The sequence below is a fragment of the Peromyscus californicus genome, unplaced genomic scaffold (assembly GCF_007827085.1).
Source record: "Peromyscus californicus insignis strain IS unplaced genomic scaffold, ASM782708v3 Scaffold_7__1_contigs__length_154581171, whole genome shotgun sequence".
NCBI classification, from domain to species: domain Eukaryota; kingdom Metazoa; phylum Chordata; class Mammalia; order Rodentia; family Cricetidae; genus Peromyscus; species Peromyscus californicus.
Window position 1 is genome coordinate 92,456,752 of NW_026294595.1, and position 15,855 is coordinate 92,472,606.

Below are 15,855 nucleotides of genomic sequence, written 5' to 3' on the forward strand. Positions count from 1 at the left end.
CGTATTAATTTCATAAACAGAAAGGTCATTTTTAAAAATTTTTAAGCAAACATGGCATTCTACCAACCCTATTTCTACAAAGTACAGGCCTAGGGGTCAGGTCTCTCTGGTCTGGCTCTGGTACAACAATTAGGTATGCAACTAGGATGTCACGGCCTCTTCTGCAATTCTCTGCACTTGGAGGGTACATGAGACCTTCCCTTAGTCCCTTAGTCCTGCTCTCTGACAGCAGGACCATTTAGTTCAAGTACCATGTGATGAAAACAGGCCAAGAGTACAATTGAAATAGGAAGTCACTGGTGCTGTCAAGTGACCTGGCTGCAGACTGGGCCAACGCCTGGTGCGGGAGTTCCTTTCTGACAGCAAACACCAGCCAGAACTGTCTTCACAATCTCTGAGAATTCATTCAGCAGATTCTCCAAGCAACAGATTGTTTCTGTGGCTCTGAGTCAGTCAGCAAAGGCTCTCCGTGATGTACTCAGAGTGCCTACTGGCACCACAAGGAGAGAATTAACCCTAAGGAAAATTGATATTTGTTATTTGACTAACTGATTGCCAAGAGATTCTGAGTTTACCCTTTAAGAAATATCTGTGATATTGGCTGAGCCAACAGAGGCCTTTGAAGCAAAATAAACTCATTTTTTATAAGTCAAATACAAAGGAAATTACTCAGAGCCCACTAAGTTATTTGATATTCAAGGAAGCCAGGCGTTAAGGACACAGGCCTGTGTGGGTAAAGCCAGCCTGCCGTGCAAGTCCAGGCCCACTCTCTGCATGTCTAGGAGCCAGCTCCTACTTCTTGTCCCACATGGGTCAGTTTCCCAAATGTAGTGGGGAAAATCTTTCAAACAAACTGTTTTTATCATCTTGGAATGTGGCCATGAAATGAAAGAAACCTTGCCAGCACTGGAGGCATCATGAGAAAACAAAATACAAAATTGGAAACAATCTGTAAAAACGGGGAGAGAAAGCAATTTCCAGATCTAAATGAGAATTCTGACAGCCTGGCTCTAGAGGCAAGGAATGCTGACGTGAGTTCTTGTTTATCCTTCAGTGCAAACACGGATCCTCGTGAGACACACTGCCATGGTTTCTGGAGGGAGGTAAAGTCAGGGCTTGTAACTAACATAGACTAAGTGATGGTGACTGGATTCCTGCTCTGAACCCATGCTTTAAATCTAGGGGGAAATGGACTTGGCAACAGACATTTTTCAGGATTACATGTCAATTGCTCCTAAATTTTAGCTAGTGTTGAGAAAGAAACAAACAAAGCAAACTCATTTTCTTGCTCTTAGCAGGTGTGTGTGTGTGTGTGTGTGTGTGTGTGTGTGTGTGTGTGTGTGTGTGTGTGTGTGTGTGTTTGGGTTTTTTGGCAAGCAAAAGAGATGAATATAAATACAATGTTCTTCACTCAAATAGTTGGAGGGTTTGGGGTTTTGGTTTGTTTGTTTGTTTGTTTGTTTTTGTATTACCAAACTGTGTGTGATGGAATTAATATTCTCAGCATAGGACAATAAATCATGCTAAGGAGAGCCATTATGTTCAATTAAGTTAGTTGGTTTGAGAACAAAGAAATACCTCTTGTCAGTAGGAGACATTTCTGAAGACTCTCCTTTGACCAGAGGGGGAAAAAAAACTCTAACCATGAAGTGGAATTCTAGATTTAGTAAGACTGATTGCATGAGAGATGAATAAACTCTATGTCTTACAAGAGCCAAGAAGAATAGCATTTATTATTGAATCCAGTTGCTGAGGATTTAAGAAACTGGATGTTACACAACTCCCATATCATAGATATTTCTGAAGAAAGCTGGAATCTAGTCTATGTACAAATGAGAAAAACAAAATTAAATGCCATCACTCAACTTTACAGGATGATTTCCAATATGAAGAAAGAACTGACTTGCTGGCGAGTCAAGAGATTGGTAAGTACAGGTGTGCACAGTTAATCCACAGAGCTTATGAATAAAAACTGCTTCCATTGGTTCTCTTTGGCTCCCATAAGATGAGAATTAGAAGTACATGAGAAAACTGCAACCACAGTATTGCTAATATTACAGCAGCCATGATAGAACATGCTTTGTTTTAAATGCGGCCACATGCTTTGTTTTAAATGCGGCCACATGCTTTGTTTTCACAGAGGAAAAGACAAATGCTACTTTAAAATTTTCCTCCATAGTTGGGGCTGGAGAGATGGCTCAGTGGTTAAGAGCACTGGCTACTCTTCCAGAAGTCCTGAGTTCAATTCCCAGCCACCACATATCAAACAACCACAATCAAAGCTCCTAACTATCTACAGTGGGATCTGATGTCTTCTTCTGGCATAAAGGTGTACATGCAGATAGAGCACTCACATACTTAAATAAATCTTTTAAAAAAACCTTTTTGCTGGGCAGTGGTGGTGCATGCCTTTAATCTCAGCACTCAGGAGGCAGAGACAGGCGGATCTCTGTGACTCTGAGGCCAGCCTGGGCTACAGAGTGAGTCCCAGGAAAGGCTCCAAAGTGACACAGAGAAAACCTGTCTCAAAAAACAAAACAACAACAACAAAAAAAAACTTTTTTCCATAGTTAAGAGCACCAGGCATGTGATTAATATAAGGACAGTCACAACCAGCAAACTTCTAAGGGCCAGGAAAAGTGATGTCCCTTTCCTTTCGCAATGATCAGAGCTTTGGTAATCTCTTCGATTCTTCGATCATTTCTAGAGACCCTCAAAGTATGCGCCATAGGTTTCCATGCCTACCAACTTAACATCATATAGTAACCACAAGCAGCTACATCGGGAGCCTGTGTGTTTCAACTTGTCCAGAACACCATTTTCTCGACAACATGATACAGAACGGTGAGTGGACAGGAGAGTGGAGAACCAGAGAGGACAACAGCTGCCGCCCGCTCAGTCTAGTCCACTAGCTGACACCAAGGAGTCAGGAGAAGTGTTGCCATATTTTCTGATTTCTCAAAGAAAAACTAGAAATTAGCATTTTCATTCGAATTCACTTAACTTTTAAATATTGACTACAAACATTTGTAGACACTTCATGGGGCTAAGGAAGCCCATTTGTGAATTTATCTGGCCCCACAACCACCAGTTCCAACCTTGTGCTATGTGGTGGCAGGCTTCTGTGGTTTTTTTGAGGTGGATTCTGGGATTCAAACTCGGGTCCTCATGCTTTGGAGGCAGACACTTGAATGACCTCTTATTTTTTTGCTGTTGTTGTTACATGTCTATATGTACATACACATATATTCCTAAATATAACCTGCTCAGTCTGAGTAACGCTACTCAAAGCGAGGCTTTTGTACTCCAAGGTAACCCATGTGCCTGACTGATCATCAAGCCCCTGTGATTCCTAATATACAGTAAGCCCTAGGTTAATGTCTGTTGAATTCTTTTGAACGTAGAAATTTAGGGACAGGAGAGATGGTTCCACAGCTAAAAGTGTTTGCTGCTCTTGTGAAGCGCTCAAAGTGACCCACAACTGCCTGCAACTCCAGCTTGGAGGCCCTGACACCCTCTTCTGGACTCTGCTAGCACCCACATGAATAAGCATGCACACACACAGGCATACAGGAACACACACGCGCACAGACACACACACACACACACACACACACAAATAAAAAGAAGTCTCTAAGTAGGAATTTATATTCCACTTGAACGACATTCTTCTAAAGGTTCATGAAGAAAAACTGCTGATGAGCCTAATGGTCTGCAGACAAATGAAAACGAAATGAATTCAAATGCTAAGTGTTTGTGCTCAACAACAGATTGGAGCCCATTCACCAACTACACAGAGATAAAGAGCTTATGCATTCTTTTCAGTGAACTTATTCAGGAGATATCACAATTCAAAAATGATTACCAGGAAATAATTTGCTAGGCTTGCATTTCTCCTTGAAAGTTCAATGTGCTGTGCTGGCTTGCGCTAGACGCTCCAAGAGGAAACTGAACACACGGCCAAATGATCTGCTGCCTTGCACGGAAGAAACATCAGTTACTTCTTTTCAGCAACTATTACGCTCCTGGTCCATTTCTGCATTCAGTGCCGTCTTCTCTTGGTTTTGTGAAAAAATGTTGTTTCACACAAAACTGCATGATCTCAGCCCACACCAGCACAGTTGTGCATCAGCGATTCAGATGATGATAACAAAATCTAGCAAAGAACTCACAATATAGTTGAATTTCTAAATCCTGAACAAATCTCTAAATCCTCAGCCTCCGTGGAGAAGAATGGCTGACAGCCATGACCAGAGTATCATCTATCTCCACAAACACTGCTGAGGCTTTAGACCATAGCTGCCCTAGAACCCTACCAACAACAAAAAGTCAGATGAAATGTGAAAAGACTGGAGGGACCTCCAGGCAATTTTATCACTCATCTTAACTACCTCTTATTGAGAGGCAGAACTTGGTGATAGAAACAAAACACACTCGAGTAACTTGTGTCAAAGTCCCAGGGCACATTCGATTACAAGGAGTATTCCAATCCTCTCTTTCCACGAACTCTGACCCCAATCCAGAAATGAGTGCTGGAAACAATACCACTACTGCCTCTGCTCAAGGGGTCAGGAATAGATCCCTCCTGGACCTAGAATTCTAACCTAGGGAAGCTGAGATAGCTCCCAAGGTGCCACCAGTTATTAAACTGTTTCTTTGGGACAGTTTCTTTAGCTAAGGTCTTTTAAGCATCTTCTAGAATGGACTTACTGTAAGTTACTGATACTTAAATTTTTTGAAAGAGCAACACACACACACACACACACACACACACACATACACACACACACACACACTTTCTCTTCATACCACCACCCGAGCCCTAACGAGACCACTGGCACTGGAATGGAGAGGAGCAGGAAGGAAGGAAGCTTCCTGTGTCCAACACTGCTCTTCTCTGTCCTCTACACTCTACACTCCGCAGAAGAATTTTGGAGGGGGCCATTCACACTTATTTCAGAGCTGTCAGAGGAGAGATATTACCACAGCAAAGCTTCATTCTCGCTGTTAAAGGAGGAGGAAGACCATGACAGAGTAAGGGGCACGTGACTGGCTGCAAAGGACTAATGAATACTTCTCTAATCCCGACCAAGAACTATCTTAAATCATAAAGATACGATAATATTAAAATAAGTAGTAGCTTCTCAATTGCCCCATCCCAGAAAATTCCCAACTGAAAGAAATAATGGGTAGAAAGTAGAAATAACCCAAAGAAAGTACACAGTGCTGGGAAGACTGAAATATCTGCAGCTGCACTCACAGAAGAGCAACGGGACAAAGCCTCTTGAGCTGAGATTACAAAGTGCACGCAGTAGCTTTTGCAGCATTAACCTGAACAGTCCGCAGTCCGCAGCCATGCTCCTAGTTAGACATTCCTTATCATTAGGCCAGGCATGGTGGCACACACCTTTAGGCCCAGCACTCGGGAGGCAGAAACAGGAAGACCTCTGTAAATCTGAGGCTAGCCTGTTCTACAGAGGGAGTTCCAGGAGAGCCAAGACTATGTAGAGAGACCCTGTCTCAACTCGCCCTCCCCGCTCCAAAAACAAAACCAAAACATACCTTATTGCTCTGACTCTCAAGTCCTGGGTAAAGGCTGAAGACGGTTGGCGAGACCACAGAGAACTCCTGGAGTTTTGTGTCAATCTGAGCAAGTTGCTGAGAGTCAGTGGCTGCAAGGGTATAGCCTTCTCCTGGGACCAGCCAACCACACTGATCACTCTAAAAGGAAACCAAGGTGACCAGGTCATTCCCGTGCTACATTTGTTTCAAAACATACTTTTTAGACCTCTCCATCAGAGCCCAGGGCTTACAAAACACAGACACCACTGGATAATGAAAAGTAAGTAAAGTTTATGGTTTTATTATCTTCTCAGCCTGGGCAAAGTGTCTTCTGGTGATCTCTTTAGAGTCCCTCAGCCTCATAAACTGGTTCTCTTTCATATGATCACTCTTCTACTTAAAAACAAACAAACAAACAAACAAACAAAAACTATGACATGTTGGGAAGAAATCAGCTTCAACAGATATATAAGTGTGGTATTTTCAAACTTTATCCCAATGAACCAAAATAATTTGGCCTTAACTAGTCTCCATGCCCAAATAAGTTTAGCCCAAAATCTTCGTGTATAGTGAACTATACTTAGCTTAAGATATAAACCAATTATAACAACAGTATGCTATTGTAACCGAGTAACTGAGTCCCAGCCAATCACAGCAGCTGCTGAGATGGTTCAGTGGTTAAGAGCTGGGGCTGCTTCTGCAGAAGAACCACATGCTGGTCTCAGCACCCACATCAGGGAGCTCACAACTGCCTAGAGCTTCACCTCCAGATCCAATGCCCTCTTTTGGCCTCTGTGGGCACACACACATGCACAGCATACATGCATACACATAAATAAGGATAAAAATTTAAGAAATAAGATCCATTTATAGGATCCATTCTAAACTGCCACACTGAATGTTTACGGTGCATGATCATTTTATCGGGCACAGGCGAGTCAATCTGAATGGGCACAAAGTGCTGCAGCCAGGGCTTGTTAGACTCATGGCCGCAAAAGTGGAAGAAGGTGTGATGAGTGGTGTTCAGAAAACTGACCTCGGGTTTATTACAATGTCATGTTATTTCCAGTAAAAAAAAAAAAACTGTACAAAGCCTGAAAGTCTAAAAATACAAGGAAAGTAGTACTACCCAATTAGTCACAAATAAGAAACTGGTTGATTCATTTCCCAAATAAAATTGATATAAATACTGAATGATCTAAGTGATGAACAATTACCAAAACTAAAATTATAGACCCAATGACTAAATAGCAATTCATTCAAAACTCTTGCCGGAATGAAATTATTTTTAATGAAGCTATAGTTAAAGGAATCTATCGCTAAAACCCAACAGAAACATTAATGTCCAGGCACCATGCAACCGCAGCAAGAAATGTCATATATTAAATGGAAGGTAACACTGTCTGGCTCTGCCTGTCCAGCACCACCTGGACGCCGTCAGCCTGTGTGGGAAGCTTAAACTTTCTGGCTTGCAGGTGCCTCACCTTCCCAAGATAGAAACCAGAGATGATCTCCCCAGCCTCCTTTCCAGTCAGGGTTCGAGCAGGTAACTTAGTAGCCAAGCTCATCCACTCACTAGTATCAGACGTAAGTGACCTGGGTTCCACTACAAAACCTGTTTGCTGCAATGGGGGACAGGTGAGGCCTCAGCCTGCAGTCTCACATTCATGTACATGAGTGTGTACACACAACACTTGTACACACATATTCACTGCATACACACACACACATACAAGCAATTAAAAAAGAATTCAAAAAATACAAGAAACATACTGTTTCAAAGGTAAAAACTTTCAACATTCTGAAACTAAATTTCAGATGACTTCAACACATTCAGGAGGAAAGGAAGGTGGGGGGAGAAAACCAATCCTACCCCAAATCTAGGCTGGTCAAGATGTGAGATTTTAGGAATGTCTTAGTTGGGGTTTCTATTGCTACATGGTGATGAAACACCATGACCAGAAATCAAGATGGGAAGGGAGGAAAGGGTTTACTCGGCTTATATTTCCACATTGCTGTTCATCACTGAAGGAAGTCAGGACAGGAACTCAGACAGGGCAGGATCCTGGAGGCAGAAGCTGATGCAGAGGCCATGGAGGGGTGCTGCTTACTGGCTTGCTCAGTCTGCTTTCTTAAGAACCCAGGACCTCCAGTCCAGGGATGGCCCCACCCACCATGGGCTGGGCCCTCTCTCAATGATCACTAATTGAGAAAATGTCTTACATCTGGTCTCATGGAGGCATCCCCCCCCCCCCCCCCCCCCGCACCACCATCACCCGCTCAACCGAGGCTCCTTCCTCTGATGACTCTAGCTTGTGTCAAGTTGACACACAAAACCAGCCAGTACAAGGAAGTACTTCTAAAGTTGAGAGATAATAACAATACCAGGTCAGAAACAGGATTCCCAAATAATGTGAGGGAAAAGAGTTAGCAAATAAAACAGATCAAATATGATCATTAAAATACACAATTTGACGTCAGGAAATGTGCCAAGTTTTATCAGTGGTCATTCCAAATAACAACAAAAAGTAGTTTAAAGTAACAAAAATATTGTTTAAATTGATACTATACAGTTTAAAATACGTGAGGGATAAAACATCAATACTAACTAAGCCAATATGCCAGACAATATTAATCACAACAATTCACTGTCAGAGCATAGCAAGAACAGTTAGAGAGAGAGGTACCGTATACTGACCACCCCAACAGGAAGGGGCTCACCCAGTTTCACAGTTAATAACTAAAAATGACACCCGGGTGTCCAATTCTGCTACTGAAGTTTTTGTTAATAAACTAAGACAATTACCTTGATGAGCGAAGCTGAGGTGACTTCAGAATTTTGTGGTGTTTAGCAGTGTGCGTCACCCACCCCTGGCCTCCATCCCTGCACCCAGCACCCACAGGGCCTTCAAAGGTTGTAATCTGTGAGGCTCTGACATTTGCCTTGGATTTGGAGTGGAAGAAGGGCTATTATGTTTGTCCACACAGAATTTTTTCCAAGGAATTAATTGTTGACATTTAAAACACATGTTTCCCATTTAAAAATCTGATTTTTTAGCTTCTCTCAAAAATTCGGATTCTGGCAGCCAGGGTAGTAACAGAGCTGGGGCCTAGTGTTCATCTGGAACAGCCTCCCCTGTGGCCACAGCTGTCACTGCGCATGGACTGCTCTGGAACCTCCAGTAAATGCTACCCTCGGCACCTGTGTGTCCTGGTCTCCCATTTGGCTGCAGGCCTCTGACACATAACCAGATCGCAGATAACAAGGATGTGGGCAGGGCCCATTCCAGTCCTATCAAATCCCTATTCAACCTGGGAAATAAAAGTCAGACCAGAGCACCAAGTGCTTCAGGTAACACACGAGAGCATGTTTCTTTGAGGAAATAAATTTGAAAACATTAGGATTTTATAAGGCAGAGAGTGTCTTTGAACTGGAAAATTGTAAATTTGTACTAAGAGGTCGAATGGCATACAAAGATCAAGACAGGTAAAGTCATTGACAGTCCAAGCTTACATACCTCAGAACTGGACAGTCCTGAATCTGTATCGTCCAGGCCTTTCAGGAGTTCATCCAGCCTTTTCCTCTCTCTGTCAATCATAACCACCGGGCTTCTTGAACTCTTGGCCAACTACAGGATGTATTAATAAGAAAGATAAACATGCAGTGCAATGTGTAGTCCAGTAAAAAAAATGAAAATTCTATAAAATAAATACACTAAGTTTTAAAATTTGAGAGATTAGTATTTTGATTTGCTAAGTAATTTTATTTTACCATAAATCTTTTATAAATGATCATTCTTCAAGCAGGTATTTCCAGTATATGCAAGTCCTCTTTTATCTGTGTGTGTGTGTGTGTGTGTGTGTGTGTGTGTGTGTGTGTGTGTGCGCGCGCGCGTGTTCATGCATGCATTGGTTGGCTACAGTACATATGTGGAAGTCAGAAGACAACTTGGGGGACCTTTCCTTCACTGTGTGGGTCCAGGAGTAGAACTCAGGCTTGGGGCAAGCACCTTTACCCACAAAGTCATCTCACTGGCTCCAGGCAGGCCTTCTTATTAACTTCAAAAGTCATTTTTATATAAAAAAAAAATTTTAATGTAAGCTACTTTCAAACTTCTTTCTCCAGATACATAGATACAGATGATAGATGCTTAGATATATTGATATAGGGGATATAGATATGCAGATGTAGAAGCCTAAAAACATTGGCTGAGACACCAAGACGGACTCGGATACCCCTGGTACCGCCCATCCACTTAGTGAAACTGCTTTTAAATTTCTAGAATGTCAGGGCTGATCATATAAATCAGTTGGTAGGACTTGTGAGACATGCATGAAGCCCTTGGTTCAATCTCTGGCACCTCAGAAACCTGGGCATCATGGTGCATATTTATAATCCCACGAAGCGTGAGGCCAGCCTGGGCTACATGAGACCTTATCTCAAAAATAAATTAGTTAATTTCTAGAATATCATATAAGGCATTTAAATAAAGATTCCATTGATATTGTTAAATGGAGAGAAGGGGAATCTAAATTGAAGCTATTGTGTAGATTAGCAAGAACTTGGAAACAGAGAAAACTCCACTATTCTTGGAAAATGAAACAGTCCATCAGGATCCAATGGGCCAGCAGAGACGAGGGCAGATGAAGGTGGGAACGGGTCCCTGAAGTTATACGGACAAGGAGCACAGAAGACAGAGAGCAGCAGAGCCCGGCCTGGCAGAGCCCGGCCTGGCCGTGGCAGATGGACTCGGGAACCAAGATGCATGGAACGGCATGCCAGCTGTGAGAAGCGCTTGAGGCCCGAGCTGAGGACACAGCTCTCTCGTCTTGCTGATGCTTTATCACCGTGGTTTCCCAGTGACGAGCTGTCCAAGTAGTCACTGTGAGCGTCTGTCCACCCCACAGACGTTCCTTGTAGATTAATTAATTAGCATTCTGGGCTAATAAAGGAGTCCCTGTGCTCTTAACTCATCTGTGTCTGCCTTAAAGACAAACCAAATCGGGTTGCCCAGGCTGTGGTGCACCAAGGATGAACCCCTGAATCAAGGATAGTAACCAAGCACTGGGATATCAGAGTGGGGGACAGGAGGGGGGACCAGAGGAGAGATCAGAGCGGGGATTAAGGGGAGGTAGACTACCAGCTGGTCTCTAAGCCAGGCTTGCTGCTCCGCCAGGAACGTTTTCCACTCCAAGTTGTAAACGCAGTCACTACAATATCAAGTCTTGTAACAAAAGTAAGTCGATAAACACACACACACACACACACACACACACACACACACACACACACACACACACACACTTTATTGATGTGCAAGTTAAAATCTGGAGAGCTCAAAGCTCTTTCCATTTCAGAAACTAAACTATTTCTGAATGAAAATTTTAGTTGGAGCTAGCAGTTTTGAAAGAGACAGACTAGGATAGAAGGAGACGGGGTAGTGCAAGATGGGTGATGTGATGTAACTAGACTAGAGAGCCTACACAGGCATGTGTACCCACATATGCACATACGCACATGCACCACCCACTCACACACGGACAGACAATGAATAAATCCCACACCGGGACCCTCTCTGGCCCCGGCACACTCCCACATTGTCGCTTGAATCATGAGATACTCACCTCAATGTTCCGCTTAATAAAATCCTGGCTGGGTTTACTCCTAAGCTCAATCTTTTCTGTATTTGAAAGGAGTTTCTTTTCTGTTTTGATCAGTGGCTCATTTTTTTCCACATCACAGGTAAAATCTAGTATTGAAAAAGTTCAAGATGAGCTCATAATTATAATTGTGTGCCATACTAAAAATTCATTTTAAGTATACATTAAAATATATTTTAAAAACACATATAGAATAAATAATTTTTAAATTCTTGACCTAGAAACACAATATGGACTCTTTCTTTGTTTTAGATTTATTTTCTCCCCATCTTCTTTAAGCCAGATTTCTATCAGTGGCAGCGTACTTTTTAAAATAATTTTTTAATTAAAATACAATTATATCATTTCCCTCCTTCTATTTCCTACCTCAACCCCTACCATCACCACCACCACCACCACCAGGTACCTGCCTTGCTCTCTCTCTCAGATCATGGCCTCTTTTCCTTTAATTGTTGAGATATATATATATCATATATATATATATATATATATATATATGATATATATATATATATCATAAATATATATAAATAAACATTTATATGCAACCTGTTCAGTCCACATAAAGTTACTTGTATGATATGATTTCAGGGCTGTCCACTTGGTATTGGATAACCAACAGGGAGGCTCTTTCCTGAAGAAAACTATTTCTCCCTCTCTCACAACCAATCAAAATGCAGAGAACAAATGATGGTGGGGTGTTCAACCCCAAATGATACATCTACAAGACAACTCCTGCACCTGAGGCTCAGAGAGTGTTATGGAAGAAGAAATCCTTCCTGTATTTGAAAAAGGTTTCTTTTCTGTTTTGATCAACGGCTCATTTTTTTTCCACATCACAGGTAAAATCTAGTATTGAAAAATTCAAAATGATTACATAATTACAATTGTGAAAAAAGACTCTAAGAGCCAGAGGAACAGGAAGTCTACAGTCTACTTTTTAAAAACTATCATGCAAAATTTCAAACACCCAGTAATAGAGTGCAATAATGAAGTTTCCATCGGTAACTTTAACATGGGTCAACTCACAACGGATTATATGCGACATGTGTTTGTAACGCTGTGACTGAACCTAGGACGTGTCCTGTCTTAGACAAGTTCTCTGCCACTGAGCTATAACCTCAACCTTTATGTTGCACCTTAAACTCTAGCTACTTATATCTGTCCACTACTATAAATTATACCAAGTCCCCTTCATCCATGGCTATTTCTGTATACATCCAGCATCCTCTTGTGGCAATCTATATAAATCACACTAATTAAACATACCCTTCTTGACAGTCTGCACGCAATTTTCATAATTTTCTGGAGGAATCTGAGTATGAAATACCGAGAAGAAGGTGTCTTCAGACTCACAGTGTAAAGGCTCTCCTGACACAAAAAGAGAAAAAAAGCACTTGTTCAATCTATACAAAACAAAATGATTTACACAGCTGAAGAGAGAGAGAGGATTGAATGCTCCTCTGCTATTCCTCAACCCCTCCACACTCACCAACTGTTTTTTAAAAGTCACTCCCAAGTTGAAATGGCAGTCATCATCACAGGAGCCACAGACTTAACGAATGGCAGAGGACAGCCAGACAGCACTTCCCTAGACAAGACAGCAGGATGGCACTTCCTAGACGCACAAGAGCCCGCTAGAGCATCACCATTCTCTACCGATGACCTAGGCAGATCCCAGACTGTGATACAGACACTGCACACACTCAGTAACAGAATTATGTTTTCCGTCTTTATTTTAGGCCTCCAAGTTGAAGATTTTAAGTGTACAGTCGGCCATCAGTGACTGCCTTTGAGCTAGGCATGGTAGCAGGTAACTGAGATTTCAGCAACAGGGAGAGGACGCAGGAGGCCCAGGAGTTTAAGGTCATCGTCTGAGATACAGCAAGTTCAAGGCCAGTCTGGGCTTTATAAGTCTCTGTCTCAGAAAAACAAAAGACAAGGCCTGCAAGATGGCTCCATGGGCCAAGGCACTTTGTGCAAGCCTGATGACCTGAGCTCCATTCCAAGTAAAGATGGAGGGTCTTCTACCTCCACACGTGAGCTATGTAAAGATGGAGGGTCCTCTACCTCCACACGTGAGCTACGGCATGCACTCCCCATCGACCTGCACACACACACACATACACACACACACACACACACACACACACACACACACACACACACACACACACTTTTTAATTTAAAAGAGAGAGAGTACATTTGGGAGACTCGTGGAAGTTAGCATTCTCTTGAGCTAAGCTCCATGAAGAAAATATGACATTGCAATGTTTAACATATTTTGTTTGACTGCAATTTTTTTTATGTTCTCATATTAGTCAATTTAATCATTGTATATCTTCGTCCTGGCTAGGTTTATGTCAACGTGACACAAGCTAGAGTCATTTGAGAGGAGAGACTCTCAGTTGAGAAAATGTGTCCCTAAGCTTTGCTTATAGACAAGTACATGGGAAGTCCCAGCCCATCATGAGTGGTGCCATCCCTATGCATGTGGGCCTGAGAAAAGCCACAAGGAGCAAGCCAGTAAGCATCACTCCCCCATGGCCTCTGCATCAGTTCCTGACTCCAGGTTCCAGTTCTGCTTGAGTTCCTGCCCTGACTTCCCTTGGTGATGGATGTACCCGGAAGTGTGATTGAATTAAACCCTTTCCTCCCCAAGTTGCTTTTGGTCATGGTGTTCTCCCACAGCAATCGTTTGTTTGTTTGTTTGTTTGTTTGTTTGTTTGTTTGAGACAGAGTTTCTCTGTGTAACAGCTCTGGCTGCTCTGGAACTTGTTTTGTAAGCCAGGCTGGCCTCAAACTCACAGAGATTCACCTGTCTCTGCTCCTTGAGTCCTGGGATTAAAGGCATGAGCCACCACTTCCTAGCCCTAAAACAATCTTAAAAATCAGTTTCCTCAGTGACTTAACATGACATGTGGCCAGTTTGTGCCACAGAAATCTTTTGTTTTAAAAAGCATGGCAAGTATGGTGGTGCACATCTTTAATCTCACCACTTAGGAGGCAGAGACGGCTGGATCTCTGTGAGTTCGAGGCCAGCCTACACAGTGAGTTCCAGACCAACCAGGGCTACATGGTGAGACTCAAAACAAAACAAAACAAGTTTCACACACTATCCACAAAATTAAAACTGATAAATTGTTTTTCACTAAAATGAAACATTTTGGGATTGGAAAGATAGTTTAGGTGGTAGAGTGCCCACTGCACAAACACAGCACCTCAGTGCAATCTCTGGAACCCACGCAAAGGAAGTTGGGTGTGGTGGTGCATAGTTGTAATCCCAGCATTGGGGAGACAGAGACAGGAAGATCCATGAGACTCATTAGCCAGTCAGCCTTGATGAATCACTGAGCCTCAGGTTCCAGTCAGAGTCTTTATCTATAATAATAATAATAATAATAATAATAATAATAATAATAACAATAACAATAATAATATTGACAGATCCTTAGGAACAAATGATGGTTAGCTTTAACTGTCAATCTCACACAACCTAGAATCACCTGGAAAGAGAGTCTCAGTAAGGGATTTTCTACATGGGATTGGCCTGTGAGCATGTCTGGGGGTGCTGCCTTAAGTTAATTGATGTAAGAAGATCCAGTCCACTATGGGCAGCACCATTCCCTAGGCAGGAGGTCCTGAACTGCATAGGAGTAGATAAATGGAGCTGAGCACAAGAAAGCAATATGGTTCATGTATACCTTTCTCCCTTCACTGTGGATGTGATATGACAAGCTTCTGCCACAAGCTTCCTCCCAGTGATGGACTGTAACAGAGAACTGTGAACTACCAAGGTTCTTTCTCCCCTAAATTGCTTTTTATCGGAGTATTTTATCACAACAACAAAAAATGCAACTAGAACAGATAGTTATCAATAGAATGAAGTATTATTCATAACAACCAAAAAAAAAAAAAGTTTAGCTACCATGTCAGCAAAAGGCATAAGTACATACTTCTAAGTGAAAGAATGTAGTCGAAAGGCTTTCACTGAAAATTCCAATTATACAACATTCTTGAAAGGGCAAAACTATAAATAGAGTAAAATTCAGTGGCAGCTAGAAGGTTGGGGAAGGAAGGAGAGCTGAATGAGGGTTCACACAATGGGCTCTTTTAGTGCAGTAAAACTATGCCATATAACACAGTAATTGTGCATGTTGGCACTATGCCTTTTTAAAAAGCATTTACCACCCGAACATAAAGAGTGAAAATCAATGTTTGTAGATCTTTTGAAAAGATCACTTAAGAGACTGAGGAATTGGCATGTGGAATGCAGAAATGTGGTAACACAATCCAAATGTATAACAAATGAATAACACAATCTCATTAAATAGAAACATATGAAAAGGTGCCCGCTTAACTCCAAAACTCTAACTCTGAAAAATGGATCCTGAAAGACCAAAGGCAACAGAAACTAAATGTGAGAACTACGTTCCAGGTGGTAAAAGTGTTTTCTGTGGGTTAGCGACACTGTGTACCCTGCAACTGAATAAGTGAGTAAAGAGATGGCGGAAGGTGGGAACAGGTTTCTCAACGTTGAAATACAGATAAGCAAGAGGGTTAAACCACAACTGTCCACGTCGGGTGATGGAGTACAGGCAGACACATGAGTGTGTGCGAACTCAATTTTAG

The 15,855-nt window shown here is 42.1% G+C and overlaps 1 protein-coding gene across 5 annotated transcripts in view; it reads right to left on the reverse strand.

Moving 5' to 3' along the window:
* Fsip1 (fibrous sheath interacting protein 1) overlaps positions 1-15,855 on the reverse strand; it is a 123,129-nt gene that overhangs the window by 92,880 nt on the left and 14,394 nt on the right. For all 5 annotated transcript variants that reach the window (XM_052723540.1, XM_052723539.1, XM_052723542.1 and 2 more), the window contains exons 6-9: positions 12,493-12,594; positions 11,188-11,312; positions 9,081-9,191; positions 5,563-5,721 (exon numbers count right to left, since the gene is read on the reverse strand). In XM_052723540.1, coding sequence (XP_052579500.1) covers positions 5,563-5,721; positions 9,081-9,191; positions 11,188-11,312; positions 12,493-12,594 — 497 coding nt within the window. The remainder of the gene's footprint in view (positions 1-5,562; positions 5,722-9,080; positions 9,192-11,187; positions 11,313-12,492; positions 12,595-15,855) is intronic.